The sequence below is a fragment of the Solea solea genome, chromosome 6, assembly GCF_958295425.1.
Source record: "Solea solea chromosome 6, fSolSol10.1, whole genome shotgun sequence".
NCBI classification, from domain to species: Eukaryota; Metazoa; Chordata; class Actinopteri; order Pleuronectiformes; family Soleidae; genus Solea; species Solea solea.
This window is the reverse complement of record NC_081139.1, coordinates 9,478,054-9,491,172: the sequence shown is the minus strand read 5'-3', so window position 1 is coordinate 9,491,172 and position 13,119 is coordinate 9,478,054. Positions and strand designations below refer to the sequence as shown.

Genomic DNA, 13,119 nt, shown 5'->3' with positions numbered 1-13,119 from the left:
GTCCTCATAGACCACCAAGAGGCTAGATCTGTGTGTTGTAAGTAAACAGACCTCCTAAACCTCAGTCCTCATAGACCACCAAGAGACTAGATCTGTGTGTTGTAAGTAAACAGACCTCCTAAACCTCAGTCCTCATAGACCACCAAGAGGCTAGATCTGTGTGTTGTAAGTAAACAGACCTCCTAAACCTCAGTCCTCATAGACCACCAAGAGGCTAGATCTGTGTGTTGTAAGTAAACAGACCTCCTAAACCTCAGTCCTCATAGACCACCAAGAGGCTAGATCTGTGTGTTGTAAACAAACTGACCTCATAAACCCAGGTGGTCACATAAACCATAATCTGTGATTGACCCCATAAATCGGTCATATGTCACATATTGAGTTTATACATGTTCTCTCTGTGTGTGTGTGTGTGTGTGTGTGTGTGTGTGTGTGTGTGTCGCGCTATAATTGTGCTTAAAATGTGCAGTCTGACCTCAGCATTAGGCAGATGAGGGCATTGACCTGGCACCATCCTCTTAATTAGTAATAGGAATTTTTAAAATACATCCAAATTTAGCATAATATGACGTATGATTATAGTGCCTATTATTCAGTTAACACAAATACTGTACGTCACAGTTCAGTTTACTTGGCTCGTTTTTGTTAACAAAAAGAAAAGTGTATTTTGTGACTTCTGCACAATTATTGCTACTTTATATCACTATTACAAATGTGATAAAAAATTAACCATAACTTTAGAAAGACCAAAAAAATAAATAGTCTGAATATGTGACCTATAGAAATGCACACAACACTAAGGGTTAAATTACTAAATGTATTTACACTGAACCTTATCATTTGCAAAATACAATTATTTTACATAAAAAAAGCATATCCCATTACATTTTCATTAAAAATTAATGTAAAGACAGACACTAGCTTTAATATATTTGAAACCTTATCACAATGGTGTAATTTTCACTCGATGTGAACTAAATTTAGTTCATTGAAATACTTGTCAGTGGCACATTTACACCCTCATGAAACAGAGGGAGTACTTGCCATGATTCATCACTATAATTTTAAAATGACTGAGTTCTGTGTGTTCCTGTATGTATGAATGGGGCGTGGAGTATGTGTGTGCAGGGTTTTTGAGATGAGATTAACTGATTAACTCCAACATTATGGGATGTTCAAAAACAAAGTCAACACTGGAAAATTGGCATTGATGTAGACGACCATAATCACCTGTTGTTGGGGCTTTAGAGGCATTAAAATACTTCACTGCTGATAATCTGAAAAAGACTGTATTCAGTTGACTGACTCGGGCCGGTGGAGTTAGTGTTTTATTTATCTCAGAAAAGCCTTTTATTAATCATGACACTGGAACATCGACAAATTACTTGAATTCTATTTACAGTTCAACAATAGCAATTCTGTCTTATTTTGTTGGATGTTAAAGTGCAGCTCCGTCAACGCGAGTCCTTCACCTGCAGTTGCATCAAGACATTGTCCCATCCCCAAAAGGAAAACAAAAAATAAATTCACTAGTAACAGTTGATTTAGGCTCTTCACCATGTTAACCTCTCCCTCAGCTCACTGTGGAGGTTTGTCTGTTATACATGCAACATCTTAGACCTTGAAACTGAAGCTTGTTCAGTCGTTTTCCTTCAGGTCGCTCACATCACTCCAACTTACTCAGGATAAAGACTGATTAATAACAAAATAAAAAAAGCATCAAACAAAGGCCTCAAACAATGACCCAGATAATTGCGTGTGAAAGCACAGAGAAATATTGTGAAGTCAGAGAAATGCACTTGGCTGAATATCCGGCAGAGAAGGTCCCTATTTTTATGAAACATTGCTTTATCAAACACGTTCACAAAATGAATAAAATGAACCAGAGAAACTCAAAGCTGGGACTTTCTACTCAATTTTCTTTTTCAATAGAGAAAATTGCAGTATCTCTATTGAAGTGTTAATAAAAACTGCAAAATTAGGAAACTGATATTAAGGTGAATGAATAAATAAGCAAAAAAGTCCAGGAATGTCATCTTTCCAAACAGTTAGCCCAGCTTTGACCTAGATGTTCACATCAGATCATCAAACTTCATATTTGATGTTTTTCATTTTCTTTGTAATTTTGTTCTAAAAAAAATAGCTACAAGATCTTATGACCAATTCTACATTTTAAAATAACTCAATCTGACATCTGAAAACTTAAAAAACAATTTCCTTCAGCGCAAGTCGATGCGTTTACAGTGGTTTGTTTTCTCCAAAAATTACAAGACATCATAGAAGGAAACTCAAGTTATTTTCAAGGCTAATGAGTTAAAACCATGAGATCTTTGGTATTTTTGCTTAAAAATTACAACCAAATTCAATTCTTTAAATTTCTTTTGATAAAATGCATCGAGTCGGCAAGTTTCAAGACTCAGGAAAAGATTTCTAAGACGTTTTCATATTGGAGTGAAATAGATGAAAGTAATTGAGTAACTATAACATCATAGGATGTTCAAAAAAGAGGAAAAAGGTCAGACAATGAACACATCACAACATGAAGGACTCTTCAAAACAAGTCCCTGGTCTCTCGCTTTCACTTCTTGTTGTAGACGACTGTTTTTCATGTTTGGAGTTAGTGCCGTTGCCCTTTGGGATCTCCTAGTGGCCAAAGTGACGGTCCAAATGTTCCTGCTGTGTTTTCTTTTTTTAGGCTTCTCCCTCAGAACCTGGTTAATCATTTCTCACATATTATTCGGATTTATATCCTCTGCCATTATTCTTAGCTCTTTTTTTTTTTTATAAAATAAACATATAAAACAAAAACGTACAAGTTAATCTATATGTTGAAGTCCTCTCGTGGACCATTTGCATTCACCTGTTTGTTCAACTTAACATCTCGTGTTTAAGAGCAGAGCCGGTACAAAAAGCAGCAAATTTACACACAGAATTTAACACAAGTCCATTATGAAACCTATCCTTGTCCACTCCTCCTCTTATAGTGAGGGTGCGTTTAGCTTGACTTCTGATTTCAGAGTGACGGGCTTCCCCGCAAGAACCGCACAAACGGGGCACATGTTTTTCCATAGCAGGCAGCCCAGGTGGGCGGATGGTGTTCCTCTCCTCTGATTCCTGAGCTGTTGCCTCCACAGTACCAGGTGGGACTAGCCTCTGTGCATCACTAAGCTTCAGACTCGCCTTTCTTCTTCACCTCGTCACCAGCGTCGCTGTCTTCCGACTGGCTGTTGCTAAGCACTAGGACATGTCCGTCAGAGGCAGGCGGGTTGGCAGGACGACTTGAGGCTGCGATCAAACGGCTCTGCTCTTCCAGATCCTGAAAAGACAACACTGAAAGACTTAGTCAAATATCTAAAGGAGTCATGCTCCACACCAGTTTTTCACTGAATATGTTTCGGTTTTAGGCAAAAAAAAGTTTTAATATGTCACTTCGGATTTGCATCTTTCAATAATCTTACAGGTCATGTTATACTTTTTCCTTGATTAATCCAGATGAATAATTCAGATTCATCTGCTAAACTGCTTTTACAACACACCCTAAAAAGATTAGAGCTCATCCACTGTATGTGTAAATTAGAAATTACTCATTATTAAAGGTTAAGGTTCCAGCGTGTAAGAATAGGGACATCTAATGAGGCTGCAGATTGTGACAGATGACGGACGCCTTCACTCACGCCTCCCTCTTCCGAACGAGAGGCTATTGCTATTCTTCATTTGCATAGTGAGCTTCGACTTCAAAAGTACTTGCACAAATGTACTTATCAATAGAATCTTCAATTTCAACCAATAAACCCTCTTAAATGTTACACACTGGACCTTTAACTCCTCTGTTACCAGTCCTGTCGTCGCCAACAGGATTTGGCGTGCGTACTTCTCATTACCGTAAAGCGGTAGAAGAGGGAGGGATGGATGGGTACCGGAAAGCAGAGAAATAGAGCTTTGCGCCCATATACTTGTCATTACGGTAGCCCTCAAACAACTTCCCAATCACAGACTAAGATTCACCAGCACATCACACCTTTGTGACGTCAGCTTCTCAGTACCAGTATTCTAAATGGTTGAATAACTAAAAAGTGAAAGTTATCTTGGAAAAGGGGGCAGAAGCACTCCCTCATTGAACATTTTTTGACAATTAAAACAACAATATAAATCCAGGCGGCCTGATTATCATGACGGTTATAAGAGGTTTAAAGGATAAAGACAAAAATGTACCTTCTCTATCTGTCTCTGTTTGCTGAGTTCCTCCTGCTGTTTCTCTTTGGCCTTGTCCTGCTCCTTCTGCTTCTCCACCGCCTTACGGTCCTACACAAGAAGAACATCAAGAGCAAATGTCCAAGACAAGATCCAGAGGAATCGTTACCTTCACCAAAGTGTGAGGAGTTTGCTTCATTACTATGGTTCTGATGTACTTTAAACTGAATCTCACCATCTCAGAGTGGAAGGCTATCTGTTTGGCCAGACCAATACTGTCAGAGATCTAAAGGACAAACAGAGACCGACAAGTCAGACAAACTCTACAGAGAGTTGGACAGTGAGACCAAAAGATGAGCAGTGAGACAACCTTCTCTCCATCATTGTTGGACTCGAAAATGTAGCAGATGGCTCGGCCGTCGCCGCGGCCGCTTGCCGACTGCAAGACGAAGCCAAACAGCCTCTTGTTGTCCTGATGGGACGAACACTGGACTATGCTGGACAGAGGGAACTGCAGCAGCAGAAAGACAAAGACGATGGGAAAATGAGAAAGATATGGGACATGGAGTGATACAGATTTGGAAAGAGAGGACTGTAAAAGCCACATATCAAAATGCCAGAAACTTCAGCATCTCATCTTATTAAAACATGACGTCTTACCCTGAGTCGAGTGACTTGTGTTTGAGGATCAATTAGTCTGAAAATAAAAGGAAAATAATTATGTATTAATTTTCAAGATTTTTGGGGGGTATTTTATGCTTCATTCAACAGTCAACAAGGAAAGAGGAAACCAGAATTTTTACAGAAACCATTTCTGTTGTTTCCTTATTTTGCACAGACACTGTCTCATCATGGATGAATCAGTAACTGAAACCTGCATCAAACAGGATATTGTGGTTTAGTGGCATGAACTGTATCCATTTGGCCACTCGAACACTGTAATTCCTCTCTTATTTTATTGCCTATGTCACTCTCTCTCTCACTCTCTCTCACTCTCACACAGTGTTTCATACTTGAGGCAGTCACAGGTGACCAGCAGGTGAGACTCGGTCATCCTGAAGATGTTGTGGATGGCTCTGGCGGCCAGGATTTGCCTCATGGTCTCGGAGATGACATCAGCAGAGTCGGCAGCCCTCACTTCCATGGAGCCCAGGAAGCGAACGATAAAGAGCTGGTGGAGGATTGATTCTGGGCAACACGGGGAAAACAGTGTATGTCAGGTACAGCAGGCACAGGAAACATGCATTAGAGTCACGTTTCTCTCATATCATTTTGTCTTATTTAATACATGTATGCATCTTGTCAAGATTTTGTTTAACAGTGTACCCTGGCATTATTGCTGCCCCCCTGTGGCTGAAGGGAGAACTGACAATGTGCTCTGTTTGCAAATGTTTGCTTTATTACTGTACAGCACTTCAACTACCTTGTTTTGAATGTGCTTGATAAATAAATTGTAGTGGGCTGGATTGAATAATGTTGCAATCATTGACTGTACATAAAACAGTCTTGTGGTCGCTCGAATGACCACAGGGGGAGGAGTCTATAAGAAAATTAGTCAAATTCTCCCTTTATGATTTAAAGTAAACTTTTTCTTGAAGAGTTTATGGGGGGATATATTTTTTTAAGTGTACATGTACACATACAAGTTATAGTTACAGTACTAGTGCCTAAACATTTTTGTGCAGCTTCTGGAGTCTGGAAAGAAGTTATAAAAGCGTGTTTTTTTTTTGTGATAATACTGCACAGTCTGCTGTTTCTCACATTGGGACCTGGTTCAGTGTTGACTGTGGGGGGTTGACTATGCCACTATAGTTTGATGCACCAGATTAAGGAGAAGACAATGCAGCACACAAAAACTTGCAATTTTATTTTACCACATTGAATATTCTGCCAATAATGGGGAAAAAAAGACCAGCTGGTACCTTCACTGTCTTCTGATGTGCTGTCTCCACACTCTCCAAATGGATTACTCCTTCTGTAGGACACACACAATTTCAGATAATCTGCCTAATCTGGTTTGCAATGCACTTAATTTGGGTGAAAATAACAACTAAATGAAATTGAAGCACACAACACATACGCACCTGCCGGACTGTGCTGCCGCCTTGCTTTGTCCTGAGTTTTCCTCACTGACGGGGGAAATGATATCAAATTGAATGGGTGTTTCAGGGGCAACCAGTGCGTCCAGAGAGAGTACAGAAATAGCAGGCGATGGCTCAGACCCCACAGAGCTAATACTGCTTGCTCGGCCCACACGTCCTTTACTGCAATGATAGAAAGGGGGACAGGGAGAGAGAAAGATGAATTCTTAGAAACCTGATTGGCTTCCAGGAGTCTGTTATATCTGTGGACTGATCCGTTGTTGATCACATCGTGTCAGAACTACCTGCTAGGTCTCATGCTCTCATGTCTCTGCTGGAAGGAGGGCGATGGTGTCACAGCTTCGATGGCTGATTGGTTCACTCGAGCTGCCAGCTCCTGCCAATAATGCACACTTAGCATCAAACAAAAGGACAATTTGAAAGGATTTCCTGTTTTACTTTGTGGGTCTTGCGACATTATTTACACTGTAGATCAATACCTACTAATTTATGTGGATGTTTGGTTTTCCTGAGAAATCAACTTTTGAATAACTATATTAATCAGAGATGTGGGTGTTGGATGTCTCGGAGATCTGATACCTGGATAGTCTACATGAAAATGTTCTCTGTAACCTGTGACAAGCACACAGACCTCTGCGTTCTCGCTCAGGTAGATCCTCTTGGAGATGTTGTTTATGGTGGCAATCCACTGGTGGAAGAAGCAGCAGAAAGGTGGACATGAGAAAAGAAATCAATAGATGACAGTCAACAATAGCAGGCCGCAAGACAGAAAAACAAGTCACCTCTTCACAGTCCTTCCTGCTCTCCGCTTGCAGTGTCACCACTCTGATGAGACACACAACGAGAAAGGGTGGGATTAATACTGAAGATTTCAGAAGAGTGACACCATCTAGGGAATAAAGAAAGGGAGCACTCTCACTTCTTGCCATCGAAGGATGTGACTTGAAAGCAGAAGCGGCGGTCGTCACTGTCGACTGCCATGACAGAGCAGTTGTCCAGGTCTGTGACCAGACCGCCCGCCACCTCGCCCCGACCCTGCTGCATCAGGTTGCCACCCTGCGTGAAGAAGTACTGCCGCTCCCAGGACGATGACACTAGACCCGTCTTACTGAGAGACACCCAGAAGGGCTATTTCAGCTAAATATACAACTGAAAACTTTTTGTAGGTGTGTGGGTGTGCGTGTGTGTGTGTGTGTCCCCTACTTGCGGATGAATAGGTAACCCTGTTTTCTGGTCAGGTTGCGACAGACGGGGGAGTGGACAGGGTCAGGGTCACATGGGACATACAGCGGGTCACAAGATACCTCCATCTGCTGAATGGTCTGTTGCATCTGCCGCACCTCCTCTTCCATCTCCCGACGGACACTAAACACACAGACAAAAACATTACAATCCATATCCTGAATATAAAAAGGTAAACAAAAGTGGGCTATCTTACTTCTGTACACTGGTTCCTATGGTTCCCAGGAAGTCCTCCCACTGCTGGGTGAGATTCTCTGATCCCAGCTTAAAGAAACTAATCTGCACGGAGAAAACATAGATCAGCAATTTGATTATATTCTAATTAATCTGCATCTTGACTTGAAGGTTGACTGTCTGTTCCACTTTGTTGTCAAAGCATTTCTTTGTGTTGACAGTGATATGCATTTAATGTTGTTGTGATGCACATGAAGCTGTCACATGCAGTGTTCATAAAAATAAATGCAGTTGCAATCTCTATTGAAGTACGGTTTAGTTTTGAGGCTGTCGGATTGTGTGATGAATGTTTATAGAAATGTCAAAATAAAAAGTGATATAAGCATTATAATATGACTCTGACTTGGCCACTTATAATATGACTCTGACTTGGCAATTTTAGGTCTTGGGTAAGACATGTCCACATCAGCAGGAGAATGGAGAATCCAGGTGAGGAGGTGGTGCCTGGCTTTAGCATGCAGGAGGCAGGACATTTGCTCATTGGTTCACTTTAGATCATGTAGTCTCTCCCTGCTGCTCAGCAGGTATTTTCCAGACTATGTTAGGGAGCTGGCAGAAGAATCTCCACATCTGGAGTGCATTTTGCAGACCATTTCATTCGCTTACACAGTCCCTCCAGACAGTCTCTAAACTGACCAAGGAGAGATTTTGCCTCATGACCAAAAGATACACCCAGGAGGTTAAGATGACAAGATTTGTGGCAAGAGAGGCTTCCATGAGTGGAACTGGGACCTGGTTCAATACCATGTTAAAAGGACCCATGTGTGTGTGTGTTTGTGTGTGTGTGCATACCTGGGCCTGCATGTAGCCCAGCAGTGGCTCCAGAAGAGCAGTTTTCTTCTTGTACTGTAGTGTGTTAAGTGTGCAAAAGTAGTGCATCATGGTCTGGTGCTGTTTCTTTCGGGAGGTGTAGACATCCTCCACAACCTCTGCCCGCACCTGCAGCACACAAAACTTTACCCTTAGCTCAGTATTAAGATATAACAGATAATCACATTTTGAAATGTTTGCATTTTTGGTCCCACTGATCTGTCAGGCAGCCGCAAGATTGAGAACCTTGTACGTTGCTGCAGATGTGTCGGTGAGTTTAGAAAACACTCCGCCAACACAGCTGCATATTGACTACTTTAATTTAATTTGCATAAATTGTTAGTGAAACCGATTGAATTGCTCTTTTTCTGCACAGAAGCTGAACATTCAAAGTGTGATATTTGTCTCCAGGTGACAGATATTTTACTTAAATATCAATCTTAATGTACTCACCTTGTCGTTGTCCCTCCTTTTGGATAAGCGGCTGTATCGATTAATGGCTGTGTCATGATCTGCACACGTAAACAGCCAAAGGTTAGACATTATGTGGTGGCAAAACACATTATTTCACTTCACTTTGGTCATTACTATTTTTCAAGTTTGAAACATTAAGCAGTAATGAGGATGCCTGTAATCAATTAAAATAGGGTGACGTCTTTATTTAAGTGCAAAATAAAAATCAATAAAAATGAGCATGAAAAGTGACTTTTAACTGAGATCTTGTGATGAGAAGGGAGGAAAAAAAAAGGAAATGAATGGCAGGCTTTAGCAGCAGTGCTAACTTACCATCACTGGATATCTGGAAGACTTCTTTAAGAGTGAGGATCTCTGGAGGGAGAGAGACAACAACTAAAAGTTATTATGCAAACCTTAATAGTTTCCTTATTTAAGACACCGCTGTGTTTTAGTCATTTTGGTGAAGGTTTAATTTATGACAATGTTCCTCGGTGGTGTAGCCAATTCCATACAGTTGTGGTTTTAAAGTTTGGTATAGAAGAAGATGTTGACAAGCCTGCACAAAAAGCTGTGCTTCATTCCAACATCTCTGTGATGAACTTGAACCCTGACTGCGAGTGTGTGTGTGTGTGTGTGTGTGTGTGTGTGTCATACCCTTCAGGTCTCTTTCCTTGAACTGTGTGATGGGAAACATCATTGCATCTGCAAGTTGTGTGGACAGGACAGCGTGACAAGAACTTAGCTTGAAAGAGGAAAAAAAAAGGGAGACTTTAAATAAAACACTAATCAAAAATCAGCTGAACGTCGTGAACGTCCATACTCACATTAAGATGCAATGCAACAATTATGAAGACATTCATTCCACAAGTACTGCTGCAGTCAAATTGGTCAAAACATTGAGAAATTTCTTTATATGGTTGCCATCTTGGTAACAAATGTATGTTTAAACTAAAAATTGTAGCTGAGAAAGAAGTATGTGATATTTGTGCCATTGGCTGAGTAATTCAAATATTGCTTTGAAAACAAAATGTTTAATTTAAGTCATAGGAGTTAATTAGCCAAGACTTGTTTTTATTGAATAAGTGAAGACATAATGTTGCTACTGCCATTTTTAGTAGCTGAACAACTGTCTGAAGTATTCCACTCTTCTCACAGATATGAACAGTGACTAAATGTGATGTCATGGAGCTCTGTTGTGTTTGAGTCTTTTCTCACCTCGTCAATGACTTTTGCAAACTGCTGTAAGGTGGAGCTCATAACCTCATCATCGCCCCCTAGAGGAAAACGCTGCACACAACAAAAACAACATTCGACAACAGATTCTTGTGAGCAATACAGAGTATGTTTTTGCTGAACACAGCAAGCTAATCTATGAATACATTTAATATGTAAACACATTTACATGTTTTCTGTCATGGAGCAAATAAATTCTTGATAATTGAAGTGAGACCAAAGCATCTCTCAACCTCTTTACTGCAGAGGCAGGACTGATGACTGAGTCATCTGTCACACAGCCAAGGAAATACTGCTGTCACCGATGAGTTTAAAAAACACAGACAATCATTTTGACTGCTGTGCTTCATAGTTATGTTCAATTTATGAGGACTCGAATTAAATGTATCTAAAAGGAAAATTCCATTAAAGTGTAAAAGTGTGTGATATCTTCAAAAGAGTAGACATTGGAAACATAGAAATGCAAATATTGCACTCTTTCTGTCAATGCAATTTAAGATTTGCACTAATGTGGCGTTATAGGTTTTCTGAAATAGTGTGTGAGTTTGTGTCACAGTGCTGGTTGCTAGTATGGCGTGTCCCACCTGTTTGTCATACTCTTTCAGCAGTCTGGAGGTCAGGTGTGTTGCAGCACTGAGCTCATTCTGGAAACAAAACAACAAACACAGCACTGAGCAGCAGGAAACAATATTCAACCACTAGCCATATATTAATGTTAATTCTAGCCTAACTGTCATGTATGTACCTGTGCATCATAAATCCTCTGCATTGCCTGGTAGAGCTGTGTGCAGTAGTTGGACATGGCTGCAGTGTCCTCCTCAAACACTGCCAGCAGAGAGCGGGTCTACAAACACAAAACACAGTACAAGTAATAAAAATGAAGTCAGCGTTAATCATGTGACTCATCCATAAAACTTGAAATGGCCCCTTGTGTAACTGACCAACCCATGTCTGTTTGAGTAAATCCACACCTGCTACCTGTTTCTGCAGTACAACTGGTATGCAGGTGTGTCCCGAGTCACGAGCACATTTTGTTGCCTTTATGACCCCTGCAAGCTCATTTGTCATGACCCTGTCTTTTGCTCTATGTCAGCTGGGATTGGCACCAGTGTCCCCCGCAACCCTCATGAGGAGGATAAAGCCATAAAAGATGGACGATGGGAACATGACATCTATTAAATAATATAATTTACATTGAAAACCAAGTGAGAATTACACTATTTCCCTCATACACTAAAACTGAGCTCCACACAGCAAACCAGAGGACCATAGACTTCTTTTATTTACTCTCTCTGGGTGAAAACTGATGACATATGAATATTATGAACTGAACTTAAAGGTCCAGTGTGTAAGTATGACTGACATCTAATGGTGAGACTGCATATTGCAACAAACTCCCTTTCCCAAGCCTGTCGTGGAACTCTGACATCCTTCACATACCACAGAGGATGTTGTCTTTGACAAGCTTATCCTATTCACGCTGATTCAGATCATGTAAAGGTTTATTCATTGGTTTAAGCATCGGGGTTTGTGTGGGCAGAGCTATTCTTTGTTTGCGTCTTGAGCTGCCAACGTGAAATGCAAAATAAACGCTGTGGCTTGTTTTTTCATTCAGGCTACCTATAAAAACATGGCACTGCCACATGGCAGACTTTGTTTACCATAAGGCTTAATCTAAGGCAACCAAAACCACAATGAAAGCAATTACACCCTTAATACAAACATACTGGGGGTAATATATTCAAGTTCTGCTTATAAACCTTCCTGAATATTGCACACTGGACCTTTACATCCAAACTGGACTGACCCTGGCCACACCCTAGTCAGTGATGTCACGGCAGCAGGTGCTCTGGCCTGACTGGACGGTGTGTCTGCTCGTCTGAAGCAGCGCAGCTGCAGCTTTCAGTCCTATGCTGTATGTCACTTTCACATGTTGCACTCACACAGAGAAATAAGATGACACTTCCTCTAAAGAGACGAGGAGTTATCCCTGGAAAGGGAAACATCTAGCTTAGTTGCTAAGGAAGTAGCGGACTGTTTATTTGTCGTGTTTATTTCATAACACAACAACTTTGGATAGTGTGAAAACATTTACATTTCCGTCTGTTGACCAAACCCTCCCTAAATTGGTCTTATTTTGATGTCGAAAGACAGCTGGCAAATGCCATTTACGCTGTCCGATTGACAGCCTCAGATAGCGGGGCCGTTAGCGGCATCCCTCCTTTGCTTGTTGGCAAACACTGAGCCTACAAAGACAGCTAGCCTAGCCGAGAAAGTGGCTAACGTTAGCGGACTGCAGGAAGGATTCGCGGAGGAGATCTGTTACCTGGGGACTATCCTCCAGAGTCTCTTCTATCGGCAGCGTCTCTATACCGGGCATGGCTGCGGCTGGTGCGATGGAAATGAGAAACAATCCAGGGGTAAAACACACAACAAATCGCTTCGACAACTCCCACTCAAGATTTCTTTGCAACACGAATCCCCAACACCCAAAACAGATCCACCCAGTTGCACCATGCCCCGCCCGCACGACAACTTTGATTGGATAGAAAATAACTTTAAAGAGCGTGATTGGTTCATGGTTTAAATGGAATTCGCGCCATTTTGGTTCTAACAGGGGACGCCTTTTCACTCTGCGTCCCTGTAGAAATCAGAGCCACAATGGCGGATTGACTGCATTTCATGATAATTTTACAGTGTGCTTTTGCATGAATAATAGTCATCCTATAAACAGTTATTGAGTGCAGCTACTTTGTGATGCTTTTGCAGCAGTTCATTAACAGTTTTTTTTGTTTTTGAGTTTGCAAATGTTTATTGGATTGTTTGGAGACTGCAGCTCTTAGATCATGTG

At 41.1% G+C, this 13,119-nt stretch overlaps 1 protein-coding gene across 1 annotated transcript; it reads right to left on the bottom strand.

Moving 5' to 3' along the window:
* Positions 1–1,315: 1,315 nt before the first annotated feature.
* On the bottom strand, positions 1,316–12,773 carry appl1 (adaptor protein, phosphotyrosine interaction, PH domain and leucine zipper containing 1). Its single transcript, XM_058632257.1, has 22 exons — positions 12,595–12,773; positions 11,014–11,112; positions 10,853–10,912; positions 10,251–10,322; positions 9,690–9,777; positions 9,366–9,407; positions 9,033–9,091; positions 8,562–8,708; positions 7,732–7,814; positions 7,497–7,658; positions 7,213–7,401; positions 7,076–7,118; positions 6,925–6,981; positions 6,578–6,669; positions 6,276–6,455; positions 6,114–6,166; positions 5,205–5,379; positions 4,852–4,888; positions 4,562–4,702; positions 4,427–4,477; positions 4,213–4,302; positions 1,316–3,316 (listed from the first exon to the last, which is right to left on the bottom strand). Exons 1-22 carry the CDS (start codon positions 12,646–12,648, stop codon positions 3,164–3,166), a joined length of 2,127 nt encoding a protein of 708 aa, XP_058488240.1. The 5' UTR covers positions 12,649–12,773; the 3' UTR covers positions 1,316–3,163.
* Positions 12,774–13,119: the final 346 nt, after the last annotated feature.